Source organism: Ranitomeya imitator, chromosome 2, assembly GCF_032444005.1.
Source record: "Ranitomeya imitator isolate aRanImi1 chromosome 2, aRanImi1.pri, whole genome shotgun sequence".
Taxonomy (NCBI): Eukaryota; Metazoa; Chordata; class Amphibia; order Anura; family Dendrobatidae; genus Ranitomeya; species Ranitomeya imitator.
In genome coordinates, this window is record NC_091283.1 from 246,471,099 (window position 1) to 246,486,972 (window position 15,874).

Here is a 15,874-nt window from a genome sequence, read left to right on the forward strand (position 1 = left end):
ACAATCATATGCCGCCATATACTAGACGTCCGGTAACCGGTAATAATTCCCTCATGTGTGGGGTCTATTTGTCTCCAGAGAAATCACACGTTACATTCCACACATAACATTGTGTAGAAAAGGTGGCGCGAGGTAATTGTGCCAGTAGTGAGGGCGAATAATGGCGGAAATGTCACTGACTGAGGAGAAGTCTCCATGTAGCGTCTTCACTGCGGATCACGTGACCCCTGACTCCTCCCCCTGTGACCTCATCACAGGTCCTGTGCGCACAGAGCAGCCATATATGTGGAGTGCGGCTCTGCAGGTGGAGGTATGTGGAGATTCCCCATTACTGAGCGCGGGGACATTAACCCCTTCTGCACGGAGACTCTTTATAAGAATCATAACGTTGTTGTTCTGTTTCCTGTAATAGATACATACGAGCCAACTATGGAGGACAAGAAGTGAGGGAGCGGATTGTTCTCCTAGTACAGGGCCCCTTTCTTGGCCCCACACAGTGTAATGCCCCCATTATGCCCTGTAAGCAGGGTTCTGCCCCACACCCAGCTGCCTCGGGCTCTTTACCATTAGCTGGTACCTCAGATTCTTCCCCGCACCCCTTTCCTTTGCTTAGCGCCAAATCTGTTCTGCCTTTGGGGCTCCGGCCTTTATAATATCAGTAACCTGCGTCATCAAGGTCTCGCCGTGCTTGGACCTTCTTATGCCCATTTGCAGACGTCTCCAGCTGTGCCGCTTGACCCATTGGAAGAATTTAATATGCCATTGAATTTGGATCCAACCCTTTGCATCAATCGGAAGATTTTGCACTCACATTTACTTTTGGATTAATTATCATGTGCTGTATTTTTATGGAAATAGTGTTGTCTGATATTATGGTATGATTAATTTAATTATTGATATGGGGCTGCCCTGCGGTAACTTCTGAGGGGAGTATTTGGTGGCGCGCATGTGCCGTGTCTATCCAGCAGCTCCTCGTCTGCCGCGGCGTCTTCCCAGCCTCTCAAACATGCTTTCCTGCATGCAAGATTGTGCCTGACGTCAGCGGCCGCTGTAGGACCTGCGGAGTGCAGGGCACATGCGCCAAGATACCAATACTATTGGCTGAGACACATCATGTGACCGGCGTTAGATGAGTCACCAATGGGATAAAAAGGTCCTTGTGTGCAGTAAGAGTTATCCCCTTGAGAAAGCAACAAACAAACAAGCGAAACTTACTTTGGGGGCTCTGTTGGATTCCTCTGGTGTCATCCACCCCATTCTGGTGTTAGCTGCTGGTAAGCGCCATTTACAGCTACAGTATTTGCTTTGACGAGTACGGTATATGGTTACTTTGGGTCAGCACATCATTTTTTTTTTTCTTTAGTGCTACTCATTTCGTTTGGTGCTGGCTGCAGGGAAGTGCTATTGTACAATTTATTCAATGAGACCACACTATTGCTCTATATTAGCACTTTCATTATGGCATGCCTTCCTGATTTATGTGATACTGGCAGCTACGTGGGGTATATGGCACTCATGATATTTCGTGTCATCCTGTTGTAATTTTTACTGTGTGTTACACTTTATTAAATTTTCACAATAAAATACTCCCTTTTCCTCCTAATTTTTCAGGATTCTTCTGATGTTACATCGGCTCATCTTCTCATTCAGGTCTCTACAATAACGGATCCTCTCAGTGAAGATCTGCTACAAAAGAACATTTTCCTGATTTACCCATCAAACATGGATATGGACAGAGACAAGATGGCGGAGAGGATATTACACCTCACCCTAGAGATCCTCTTCCGGCTTACTGGAGAGGTGAGAGGTTCTGATGACGTCACATTACATCATTCTTATCTATGGGAATAACAGATGGACAGAACTGGAGAGGTGAGGACTCTGGAGATGTCTGTAGTGAGATTTATTAATGTGTCTCTCCATTACCAGGATTACACAGTGGTGAAGAAGACCTCTAGTGATCGCTGTCAGGACCCTGTGTCTGAGGGATGGGGAAGACCCCTGAGCCCAATCACGGGGCCTCCACCTCACATCCATGACCAGAAGATCCTAGAACTCATCTACAAGATGATTGAGCTGCTGACTGGAGAGGTGACACTGCTGGGAATGCTGGGACATTATACAGTAACACTATGAAGGGATCGGGGGATGACGGTATCATTGTATGTGTCAGGTTCCTATAAGGTGTCAGGATGTCGCTGTCTATTTCTCCATGGAGGAGTGGGAGTATTTAGAAGGACACAGAGATCTGTACAAGAACGTCATGATGGAGGTTCCCCAGCCCCTCACATCTCCAGGTAATAGGAGTAAATACACATGGCCTATAATTATCTGTACGTAAAGAATGAATTCTCTCCCTGTATGTGTTTCCTCCAGATCTATCCAGTAAGAGGACAACACCAGAGAGATGTCCCCGTCCTCTTCTTCCACAGGACTGTAACCAAGAAGATCCCAATGCTCCTCAGGATCATCAGGTAGATGGAGAGAAGGTGTCAGGAGATCTCCCCTATGATGTGTAGACGCCGGTGAAGGTCTTGTGCTCAGTCTTGTTTTATCCACCAGTATTGTATGTTTTATACCTGTGTAATGAGAGCGGTGGAGATGGCAGGATTAGAGCTGATCATAAATGTGACTTCTCCATCTGTCGGTGACTTTTACAATATTTGTTTCAGGGTGAAGATCTGACCCATATTAATACTACAGAGACATATGTGAGGGGGGATGAGCGGTGTAAAGAGGAGATTCCCACATATGGCTACCCAGGTGAGTAGTAACCACTAAATGCAGAGAAGTCACAGATTCTTCTCAGTCACCGGCTGTGGCTGCTTTATCGGAGGTGTAGTCCGGCCGTATTACCATGGTCACCATTTTACCTCTAGACCACAACATTCTCCTCCACCCAAAACTGTTCAAATGACTTTGGTCATTGAAAGCCCTTTTCTATAGATCTTACAACCTGGTAGATCCACCTACCCCCTGGGTTTAGGAGACGCTGTTACTTGCCCAGATTTGTGAACTATAAAGCCAAATGACAGCGTACGTAGAATGTGCTGACAAGATAGAAAATCACTTGAAGAAAAATATTATGATGGTCCTGTAAGAGAAAGTGGAGGGTAATGATGCTGTTGGCTTCCTAGAACCCTGAGATCTTATCGGATGAATCTCCCTTCTCTCCCTTCTGTGCTGCTGAATGTGATCATATGGTCCCTACAAGACCAGGTCCAGTCTTTCTGCCCAAACTTCCAGGAGGATTGTAATAATCTACATAAACCCATCACACCGGTGCCATGATATATCTCTGAGCTGTGCGTGGCTGATGGCTGGAATATACATTTATTCCCGCCTGCAGGAGATGTGTTGGCTCCAGCCCTGGTTTCATGGATTCACTCCACCTCATAAATTACATTGTTTTTGATCCTAAGAAGTTCAGATTACTGCACAATCTCTCCTGAAATGGGGAGCAATATTATTTCCTCTAATCTTCTGGTCAGGATTCATAGTAGCTCCAATGGTCCACCATAAATGAATGCAACTCTGGTTTACTGCTGTGTAATCTGTATTTGGAGTTTTCAGTTAATGAGATTATCGTGTTCTAGGGCGGGGCTGTGGGCGGGGCTTTATGTGGTGCTCTGGGGCGGGGCTTTATGTGGTGCGCTGATTACATATTCATCTGTATTGGCCTATGACAGGTCACTGATCCCTCACTGACCCCCATTTTTACATAATGCATATAATAGTGTTGATATTATTGTTGATAATGCCTATAATATTGTGGCTATTGTGAGGCTTAGAAAAAAAATTACATCCAGCAAAATGACACCAGCGGTTCCTGTCCAGTAGCATCTATCTCTTACTTATAGATGCTACTGCACAGGCGCCGCCATCGCCGGTGACATTTTGCTGGATGTAATTTTTTTTCTAAGCCTCACAATATTATAGGCATTATCAACAATAATATCAACACTATTATATGCATTATGTAAAAATGGGGGTCAGTGAGGGATCAGTGACCTGTCATAGGCCAATACAGATGAATATGTAATCAGAACACCACCTAAAGCCCTGCCCACAGCCCCGCCCCAGAGCACCACATAAAGCCCCGCCCACAGCCCTGCCCCAGAGCACGAGAATCTCATTAACTGAAAACTACAAATACAGATTAAACAACAACCACAAGACGGATTTCATCACCAGGTATCGGTGTAGTCAGTATAACGGCACCGACCTGAGAGTGTCTGTAGTCACTGAGCACAATCCTGCTGACAGGTTCCCTTTAAGACCTCTCTGCTCTGCACTATTATACACAGTTCTCTTTAAATGTGTAATATTTCTTCTTGAAACTCATCTGACAGAAAATATTGGATTTTCCGATAGTTTAGATTGTGAAGTCACCGAGCCCCGTGCTCTAATTCCCCCAGAGAGGTTTCACCACTAGCTGCTCATTTATTACTGATGGAGACAGTTCAGTTTGAGCATTTCAGTAGATGTTATTGTCTATAGTCAGTTTTTGATTACAGTAGTGTCCAGAATCCTCTGATTTATCCTCTTCCCGCAGCCAGTTTTGTGTTCTTAATCAGGCCCCATTTTTACAATCTGACGTGTGTCACTTTATGTGGTGATAACTTTGGAATTATTCACAAATGATAATAGAAAACAAATGGATCTTACAAATTATTTTCCAGCTTCTCACAATACCCTAAATACGATTGTACACTACTCTCTGGGCACATGGCAGTGTTCAGAAGGGAAGGAGCGCCATTTAGCTGTTTGAATGCAGATCTAGCTGGAATAGTTTGCAGACACAATGTATTGGGAGCACTGTTCATGGTCAACTGGCAGCTCAAAAGATCTCCACCATGAACATGCTTGGCACTATCTTCTCCGCTTTCCATATCCCAAGGATTGCCTTGCTCATCGCCCTTTAACACCATTACATGGATCTGGACTTACACTGGGACCCCTAGGCTTGGACCATGGTGTTACCTGCTATTCTGTGGTATTAGATGGCAAGAAGAATAGTCAGGTAGCTGGGTCAGAACCGGAAGGACAGAATACAGAATCGGAAGACACAAGAGTAGTCAGTAAACGGGCCACGGTCACAACTATGGTTGAGCGAAACGGGTCGTTCATTTTCAAAAGTCGCCGACTTTTGGCAAAGTCGGGTTTCATGAAACCCGATCCGACCCCTGTGCGTGGTCGGCCATGCGGTACGCGACTTTCGCGCCAAAGTCGCGTTTCAATGACGCAAAAAGCGTCCTGGTTCCCACCATCTTAGAGAAGGGCATTGCAGTGATTGGCTTGCTGTCTGCGGCGTCACAGGGGCTATAAAGAGGCGTTCCCGCCGACCACCATCTTACTGCTGCTGATCTGAGCATAGGGAGAGGTTGCTGCCTCTTCGTCAGAAGCAGGGATAGCGTTAGGCAGGGTCCATTAACCACAAAACCACTTGTGCTGTAGCGATTTCCACTGTCCAACACCACCTTCGGTTTGCAGGGACAGTGGAGGCTGCATTTTTTTTTCCTCAGCGCTGTAGCTCATTGGGCTGCCCTAGAAGGCTCCCTGATAGCTGCATTGCTGTGTGTACGCCACTGTGCAAACCAACTGCTTTTTTCAAAGCACAAATCCTCTTGTTCCTTCCTTTCTGCACAGCTATCTTTTTTGTTTGTCCACACTTTTTATTTCATTTGTGCATCAGTCCACTCCTTATTGCTGCCTGCCATACCTGGCTGAGATTACTGCAGGCAGGGAGATAGTAGCTGTAGCAATATGTTATATGTTCATGTGGCCTCTAGGGGTCTCACTACTTTTATGTGTGTTCTATCTTCTGTGTTTGGAACTTGTTGGATGTTGTTGTACTCGGAATTCATGTAATGGAGGTTGAGACATGATGTGAATAAAGAGCCTGGAGATACTCACAGAGTGTGATTTATGACAGGATTCATCAAACAGAACATGGTGGCAGCCGGGCACAGAACCTGCAAATTCTTAGAGCTTATATGAGGCTGGAACTGCACAGATCACTGCAACTGTAAGTACAGATTCCCTGACAGTACAGAAAAATGGAGACTGGTCTGAAGCCCCCTCAGAGACTGGATGTCACTTCATGTAATCTGTCCCAGACTTGGAGACATTGGAAGGAAGAGTTTACACTGTATGTGGATCTGACTGTGGGCCCCACTGATGACAAACGGAAAGTAAAGCTGTTTTATTACCTAATTGGGGAAAATGGCAGAGAATTAGCCCACACCTTGCTCCCAGACACAGACAACCTCCTCCTAGCAGACATTGTGCAGGCATTTGATAAACACTGTGACCCAAAGAAGAATGAGACAGTGGAAAGATATAAGTTTTTCACAAGACATCAGGAGGATGGTGAAAATGTGGACAGATATCTGACAGAGCTGAGGAGACTTGCAGAAACATGTGGCTTTGCAGAGATCAGGGACAGTCTAATCAAGGACAGAATGGTGTGTGGCATAAAGGACAGTCATCTCAAAGAAAGATTACTGAGAGAGGAAGACATGACTTTAGAGAAATGTATGCAAATCTGCAGGGCTGCTGAGCTCACAAAGCACAGCCTGAAGATGATGGCAGGCACCAGTGAGAATAATGATTACAAGGTACATGCAGTATCTATGAAAGGAAAGACAGGACCAGACTACCCTATAAACACTGTCCACTGCAAGTATTGTGGGAAAAGACATGAGAGAGACAAAACCAAGTGTCCAGCATATGGGGAAACCTGCAGGTCATGTGGCAAGAAGAATCATTCCTCTGCTGTCTGCAGGCAAGGAAGAGGCAAACAGTACAGACAGCTCCACACTGTGACACCAGACACTGACAGTGCAGAGGACATTACATGGCTACAAATGCAGTCTACAACAGAGAAAGTCAATGTAGTCGGGCAGTCAGTAGTGAAGGATGTCAAGCAGCTTTATGCAACATTCTTGTTGGATGAGAAGCCCATTAGATTTCAGCTGGATTGTGGAGCAAGCTGCAATGTAATTTCATTTGATCTGCTAAACAAACAGGTTTCTATTGAGCCAACTGACAAGGTACTGGTGATGTACAACAAAAGTGTTCTGAAACCAATGGGGACATGTAAGCTAAAAATACGAAACCCATGTAACAGAAAGAGTTATAGAGTTGAATTTACCATGTTACGGGGTGGTAACCATGTACCATTACTGGGAGTAAAAGCAGTTCAGGCAATGGACTTAATAAAAGTACAGTCTCAGAACATTATGTCTGTTGAAGTTGCCCAGGATATACAAAATCCAAAACTAAATGCAGAGCACAACTTGGACATGCAGAAAATAAAAGCAGAGTATGCTGATGTATTTGAAGGTGATGGATGCTTTGAAGGTAAATATAGGCTAGAAATTGACAACACAGTGCAGCCCACCAGATTACCTACAAGAAGAGTGCCTGTAGCGTTAATGCAACCGCTGAAAGTAGAACTGCAAGATCTACAGAGAAGAGGCATGATAGCACCAGTCCATAAGAGCACAGATTGGATCAGCAGTTTGGTCATAGTGCAGAAACCATCGGGCAAGTTAAGAATATGTATTGATCCTAAGCTACTCAACAAGGCGCTGAAACGAAATCATTACCCAATGCCAACATTAGATGATGTTCTACCAGATTTATCAAAGGCTAAAATATTTTCTGTATGTGATGTAAAAAATGGATTCTGGCATGTGGCCCTGACTGAAGATTCAAGTTTATTGACAACATTTTCTTCACCATTTGGACGCTTTAAATGGCTGAAAATGCCCATGGGACTAAAACCTGCTCCAGAGATATTCCAGCAGAAATTGATGCAGGCTTTGGAAGGACTTACTGGAGTGAAGACAATAGCGGATGATATCCTAGTAGTGGGAGAAGGTGAGACTATGGAATCTGCAATCAAGGATCACGATCAGAAGATGATACAATTTTTGGACAGATGCAGAGAAAAAAACATAAAGCTGAATTTGGACAAATTCAAATTGAAAATGACAGAAGTGGCCTATATTGGTCATCGACTGACTTCAACTGGGGTCAAAGTGGATCCTGAAAAGGTGAGAGCAATACAAGATTTGCCTACCCCTACTGATGTTTCTGGAGTACAACGATTTTTGGGCATGGTGAATTATCTCTCAAAATTTTGCAGACATCTGTCAGACATGTGTGAGCCACTGAGACAGCTAACCCACAAAGATGTGCGCTGGGAATGGACAGAAAGCCAGGAGACTGCTTTCCGAGCAGTAAAGAATGCCATTGCAGATACAGCAACCCTAAAGTATTTCGATCCAGATCGAGAAGTGGTGGTACAATGTGATGCTTCGGAAAAAGGCCTTGGAGCCACATTAATACAGAACAAACAGCCAATTACATTTGCAAGCAGAGCCCTTACAACAACAGAGCAGGGATATGCGCAGATTGAGAAGGAACTACTGGCTGTGGTATTTGGGATGGAGAAGTTTCACCAGTACACCTATGGTCGACGGGTAACAGTGCAGTCGGATCACAAACCATTGGAGAGCATTACAAAGAAACCATTACTAAATGCCCCAAAGAGACTACAGCGCATGCTGTTGCGACTTCAGAAATATGATGTTGACATCGGGTACTGTCCAGGAAGAGACTTACTGATTGCAGATACGCTAAGCAGAGCTTACCTTCCTATCACAAATGATGAGCAGGAAGACATTGAAACCATCAATATGTGTAACTACCTTGCAGTGTCAAAAGAAAAGGTCAAGCAAATCCAGACTTTTACAGAGAAGGATAAAAGTCTCCAGAGTTTAAAGACTGTCATCTTGCAGGGCTGGCCAAAATACAAGCAGCATGCTCCGAGGGAAGTCTCACCATTCTTCCACATAAGAGATGAATTGTCAGTGCAGCAAGGAATCATCTTTAAAGGAGACAGGGCTGTTATACCTGAAGTTCTCAGAAGAGGCATATTGAAGACATTGCACTCTTCTCACTTAGGCATGGAAGGATGCCTACGTCGTGCACGAGAATCAGTTTATTGGCCAGGAATGAATGACCACATAAAAAATTACATAGCACAATGTGAAATATGTGCATCCCGCAATGATAAGCAACCAAACGAGACATTGCAACCTCATGAAATTCCACATAGGCCTTGGTCAAAAATAGGAACAGACTTGTTCACATGGAATGACAAAGAATACCTGATTACAGTGGACTATTTCTCTAACTTCTAGGAGGTTGATTTGGTGCAGGACACAAGGGCGAGAACAGTGATTAAAAAACTCAAGGCCCATTTTGCCAGGTATGGCATTCCAGATATCGTTTTCTCTGACAATGCGGCACAGTTTACGTCGGAAGAATTCAAAACTTTCAGTAAGAAATGGGAATTTGAACACCAGACGTCTTCTCCAAGATATCCTCAGAGTAATGGGAAAGCAGAGTCAGCAGTAAATACGGCCAAAAGACTCATGCAGAAAGCAAACCAGGCGGGTGCTGATGTATATCTGTCTATACTGGATCATAGAAACACACCCACCCAAGGCCTAGACAGCAGTCCGGCACAGAGGCTCATGAGTAGGCGTACAAAGACACTAGTACCAACTGCGTGTCATCTGTTAGAGCCAAAGCTGCTGGGAAACATCGAAGCTAAATTACAGAAGAATCAAGCTAGGCAAGCTTTCTATTACAATAAATCTGCAAAGGATCTGCCTGAGCTCCAGAGAAATGACAACATTCGGCTGCAGCCAAGCACCACATTTGACAAACACTGGCAAAAGGCAAAGGTTGTCCAGAAACTGGGACCTCGGTCTTACGAAATTCTAACAGACGATGGAAGAAGACTAAGGAGGAATCGAAGATATTTGAGGAAAACGCAAGAAAGAGATGATTCATGGCCTTTTGAACAGTATCCAGACACCCAAGACAACGAGGCAGCAAGTACAAGTCAGGCACCAACAGTGACAGCTGACCATCAGGGTGAGGACTCTGGCCAGAGACAGACAATATCAGAAGAACTACCAGATGTACCAGATGTAGAAAGTGACACATCTTATATTACCAGAGCTGGCAGAATTAGCAAAAAGCCGGCGCACCTTAAAGATTATATCTAACTGGACGTACTAGGTTAATTTCTAACTTTGTCATAGTATACATTAGTTTAGTATCTTTTATTGTTCCTCTAGTTAAAAGAGAAAGGATGTAGCAATATGTTATATGTTCATGTGGCCTCTAGGGGTCTCACTACTTTTATGTGTGTTCTATCTTCTGTGTTTGGAACTTGTTGGATGTTGTTGTACTCGGAATTCATGTAATGGAGGTTGAGACATGATGTGAATAAAGAGCCTGGAGATACTCACAGAGTGTGATTTATGACAGGATTCATCAAACAGAACAGTAGCTGCCTGCCATACCTGGCTGAGATTACTGCAGGCAGGGAGATAGTAGCTGCCTGCCATACCTGGCTGAGATTACTGCAGGCAGGGAGATAGTAATTGTAGGACAGTCCCTGGTTTTTTTGTTTTTTTGTTAGTTTTTTGGTGGGAGATTAAGATTGGCAATTTGGCATTTCTGCTAGAGTGCCATCCCTGTGTGTGCCATCTCTCTCACATAGTGGGCCATAGAAAGCCTTTTCATTTTTCTGTATTTTTTTTGTGGGGTTTATAAATTCTCCCTGATAAAAAAAATACAGTGGGAGATTAATATTGGCCTTTGGGCTTGTGTGCCAGTCCTGAGTGTGCCATCTCTCTCTCAAATAGCGGGCCATAGAAACCCTATTATTTTTTTTTTTTATTGGGTTTCTAAATACTCCCAGAAAAAATAAAAAAAAATCAGTGGGAGATTAATATTGCCCTTTCTGCTTGTGTGCCACTCCTGACTCCTGGGTGTGCCATCTCTCTCTCTCAACTAGTGGGCAGTCACTGGGCCATAGAAAGGCTATTTTTGTTCTTTTTGTTGATTTGGTTTCTAAATTCTACCTGAAAAAATCAATAAATCAATCAGTGGGAGATAAATATTGGCCTCTGGGCTTGTGTGCCACTCCTGACTCCTGTGTGTGCCATCTCTCACTCAGTGGGCCATAGAAAGCCTATTTTTTTTTTTGTTTCTAAATTCTTCCTGAATAAATCATTTTATTTAATTTTGTTTCTAAAGTCTCCCTGAAAAAAAAAAATCAGTGGGAGATTAATATTGCCCTTTCTGCTTGTGTACCACTCCTGACTCCTGGGTGTGACATCTCTCTCTCTCAAATAGTGGGCAGTCACTGGGCCATAGAAAGGCTATTTTTTTTCTTTTTGTCGATTTTGTTTCTAAATTCTCCCTGAAAAAATCATTTTATTTAATTTTGTTTCTAAAGTTTCCTTAAAAAAAAATAAATAAAACAGTGGGAGATTAATATTGACATTTGTGCTTGAGTGACAGTCCTGCGTGTGTGGCATCTCTCTGATTTAGTGCCACAGAAAACAGAGTGTGTAACATTGTGCCTGATTTTCCTTGCGGTTTCACCAACCTGTAAAGGGATATCGAAATCATACAGAAGTTATAGCTCACCGTGTAAGTTGTTTGACAGCAACAAATAAAGTTACTTTGGTTAAGTTTTTAAAACAATGAGGAAGTTTGGTGGAAGAGGTCGTGGCCGTGGGCGTTCATTGTCAGCTGGTAATGATGGTAGTGGTAGTGGAGCATCAGGTGGTCGTGGGAAAAAAATTATTCCACCTAAGTCTGGAGCTGTGGAGCCAGGTTCGTCATCTGGCTACACAAGGCCTTGAACGCTCCCTTTTCTGGGAGTGGGAAAACCGCTTTTAAAGCCGGAGCAGCAACAGCAAGTTTTGGCTTACCTTGCTGACTCAGCCTCTAGCTCTTTTGCCTCCTCTTCTGAAACTGGCAAATCTAAAAGCAGCGCGTCGTTAGTGGATGTTCACGGTCAGGGACAAGTCGTTTCCTTGTCCTCTTCAGCAAAAACAACAACAAGAGAGAAGGATGCAGCAGGCGACACAACGGGTTACTCCATGGAGCTCTTTACACATACCGTCCCTGGCTTAGAAAGTGAAACAGTTAACAGGCCATGCCCATTACAAGTAGATTCTGACATGGAGTGCACTGATGCACAGCCACAGCCAGACTACTATGCTGGTCCTTTGACTCAGACCACAACATTGCCCTCTCAGGGTACTGATCCAGAATCAGACCCTGATGAGACTATGTTGCCCCATCACGAACGCTATACCACCGACCTACACGGTGACACAGACGAAGTTGCACACGAGCTAGAAGAGGAGGTTATAGATGACCCAGTTGTTGACCCCGATTGGCAGCCATTGGGGGAACAGGGTGCAGGCGGCAGTAGTTCTGAAGTGGAGGAGGAGGGGCCGCAGCAGGCATCAACATCGCAACAGGTTCCATCTGCCAGGCCCGTATCTGGCCCAAAACGCGTGGCAAAGCAAAAAACTGTTGGAGGACAGCGTGTCCATCCGGTTAAAGCTCAGTCTGCAATTCCTGAAAAGGGATCCGATGCTAGGAAGAGTGCAGTCTGGCATTTTTTTAAACAACATCCAATTGATCAGCGCAAAGTCATCTGTCAAAAATGTTCAACTAGCTTAAGCAGAGGTCAGAATCTGAAAAGTCTCAATACAAGTTGCATGCATAGACATTTAACCACCATGCATTTGCAAGCCTGGACTAACTACCAAACGTCCCTTAAGGTTGTAGCACACTCGGCCAATGAAGCTACTCAGCAACGCAACATCCCTTCCGTCACTGTAAGGCTACCATTTTCTTCACCACCGGCAGTATCTGTGCAGGTTTCTTTGCCAGCCCAAAGCAGTCAGGGTCAGGGAATCACCAGTTTCGTTGGAGGAAATACTGCATCTAGGGCACCGGCGGAAACAATACCGTCTCCAACCGTCTCTCAGTCTGCCATGTCCACCGGCACACCCTCTAGTTCCACGATCTCCAGCTCTCAAGTCCAGCTCACCCTACATGAGACTCTAGTTAGAAAAAGGAAGTACTTATCCTCCCATCCGCGTACACAGGGTTTGAACGCCCACATAGCTAGACTAATGTCGTTAGAGATTATGCCCTACCGGTTAGTTGAAAGCGAAGCTTTCAAAGCCCTGATGGAGTACGCTGAACCACGCTACGAGCTACCCAGTCGACACTTTTTTTCCAGAAAAGCCATCCCAGCCCTGCACCAGCATGTTAAACAGCGCATTGTCCATGCACTCAGGCAATCTGTGAGTACAAAGGTGCACCTGACTACAGATGCATGGACCAGTAGGCATGGCCAGGGACGTTACGTGTCCATCACGGCACACTGGGTGAATGTGGTGGATGCAGGGTCCACAGGGGACATCAATTTCGGGACAGTTGTGCCTAGCCCACGGTCTAGGAAACAGTTGGCTGTAGGCGTTCGCACCCCCTCCTCCTCCTCGTCCTCCTGCAGAAGCGACAGCTCTTCCACTGACCGCAGTCGTCAAACCACTCCATCGTCAAAGACAAATAGAAGAAAAAATGCGGCAGCACTCACCGAAGGTTGCGTGGTCTGAATCCTTTATTGCAGACACTTACAATACAAGTAGCATGCTGACGGCACGGGGGAGCAGGAAAGATGAGGTGAGCAGGGAAAAGACAACGGCCGTTTCGCGCCGACGGTAGCGCTTCAACGGGTCTCAGGTGTCAGGAAATGACGTGGGCAAGATAAAGGTGAGTAAACACACCCTCCCCTCACACCTCCAATCCCTGACACCTGACAAAATACAATAGCTTCTATGGTGACTAGTGCAACACATAAACAGACAAAATACACAAGGCTGGAAGCCAAATGTCTGTGAATTAAAACAAGATTTTTGCTGATGAATCAATGCAAATATAACAATGGAGATATAAATATCATTATTTAAATAAAGAACGGAGATAATCCATGAAATAAGAATAGTAATACTCCTGCAACAATACTTACTAGTGATGTATCACATACTAACCATAGCGCGAGTTTTAACACTATTTTGTATATATATGCGATTTTTTTATATACGATTTTTATCTGCGATTTTTTTATTAGAAATAACAAACAATTTTTTCCCCCTCAAAAAGCGGCTTGAAATTTAATCACACCAAACGGGGAACACCAGGAAACAGAAAAATATATACTAGCCGGCAGATGACAGTAAATCTCTGCGGGGATCACAGAAACACAGCCATATCAACTCTATCGTTTAACCCCGCAGATCCTGTGGCCTGAGTGCGTATAATCCACATAGCTTCCTGTCTAAGCAGTAGCTTATGTAGATCTCCCCCTCTGGCGGGTAAAGTAACCCTTTCTAAGCCGGCAAAAGAAAGGACTGATGGATTCCCCGCATGTGCCTCCCTAACATGGGTGATGAGTCTAGGCACCCCTTTGCCTGTCCGAACTGACCTGACATGTTCCCTAAAGCGTACAAATAACTGGCGAATGGTCTTTCCCACGTAAAAACGTTTACAGGGGCAGAAAACTACGTAGACCACGTACTCAGTTTTACAAGTAATAAAATGCTGGACAGTATGTTTTATGGGACCCACTTGTATACTCCGCCCTGTAACATGGTGTGCACAAAAATTACATTGGCCACAACGAAAATTTCCTCTCGGGGCAGAATGTTCCAACCATCTGATTTGAGGACTTGGCATATAATTTCGCACCAAAACATCTCTAATGCGTGTACTACGCCTATTGGAAATTAGGGGCCCTTCAGCTGCCTTCCCTGCCAAGTCCCTATCTCTTTCAAGGATATGCCAGTGCCTTCTAATAGCAGCCCTTATCTCTTGGTCCATTGGACTGTAACGAAAACAAAAGGTGAACCGCGGTGTCGTTGATACGGCCCTGGGACCATCCCGTTCACCAGAGTAACCCCTGACCCGATCCATTGCTGTCTGTAGAAGAGCACTGGGATATCCTCTATCCTGAAGCCTGCCACACAACTCGCTGGACTGACGTTCAAAACCATCTTGGGTACTATTCACTCTTTTTGTCCGCAAAAGCTGGCTATATGGAAGGGAACGTCTGACATGGGCTGGATGAAAGCTATTATAATGTAGGACAGAGTTTGACGCGGTAGGCTTGCGATGAATGGTAGTGCAAATATTATCATCCTAGATAGTCACCAACACATCCAAAAATTCTAATCTGTGACCTCCAAAGATGGAAGTAAAGGACATACCCATATTGTTAGACCTATTTAAATAATCCACAAACGAACCAAACTCTTCCTCCGTTCCGTCCCACACCAGAAACACATCATCAACATATCTCAAAAAAAGCTTTATATGCTGAAGAAAACGATTTTTCGTAGAATAAACAAAATCCTCCTCAAGTACTGCCAAAAATAAATTGGAAAAAGTACATGCAACCGGGGTCCCCATGGCAGTCCCAGTAGTCTGAAGATACCAGGTGTCCAAAAAAGTAAAGGCATTATGGGTAAGTATGAAGTTTAACCCATTGCAAACAAAATCAATGAAAGCGTCACCCCTGCCAGACACACTTAAAATGCGTCTGACAGTGTCCACACCCATTGTCTGCGGGATACTGGTATAAAGGTTGACTACATCGATGGATGCCATGGAGAACCCCGGCTGCCAAACAAAATCACGAATATAATTCAAAAAGGAGGTTGTGTCTCTGGTGTAGGACGGAACGGATCGGAGTAATGGATGTAGCAACCATTCCAAGTATTGGGATAAGGGTTCAGTTAACGATCCAACCCCCGACACAATAGGTCTACCGGGGGGTTGGGTTACAGATTTGACCAAGGAGGCCTACATTCAGGAGGCCACTAGACAATTGTCAGACATGAATACTTATCATAAGTTATCACAGGATCCGACAAGTAGATTCAAAAAAGAGTTACGGTCATTCCTGAGAGTT

General features: G+C 44.6%; 1 protein-coding gene across 1 annotated transcript in view; it reads left to right on the forward strand.

Moving 5' to 3' along the window:
* The first annotated feature begins 250 nt into the window (after positions 1 to 250).
* The window catches only part of LOC138662893 (oocyte zinc finger protein XlCOF6-like), a 51,896-nt gene continuing 36,272 nt past the window's right edge, over positions 251 to 15,874 (forward strand). The window contains exons 1-6 of the mRNA XM_069748886.1: positions 251 to 310; positions 1,612 to 1,800; positions 1,930 to 2,091; positions 2,174 to 2,297; positions 2,377 to 2,474; positions 2,673 to 2,763. Of these exons, the coding sequence (XP_069604987.1) occupies positions 284 to 310; positions 1,612 to 1,800; positions 1,930 to 2,091; positions 2,174 to 2,297; positions 2,377 to 2,474; positions 2,673 to 2,763 (691 nt within the window). The 5' untranslated portion in view covers positions 251 to 283. The remainder of the gene's footprint in view (positions 311 to 1,611; positions 1,801 to 1,929; positions 2,092 to 2,173; positions 2,298 to 2,376; positions 2,475 to 2,672; positions 2,764 to 15,874) is intronic.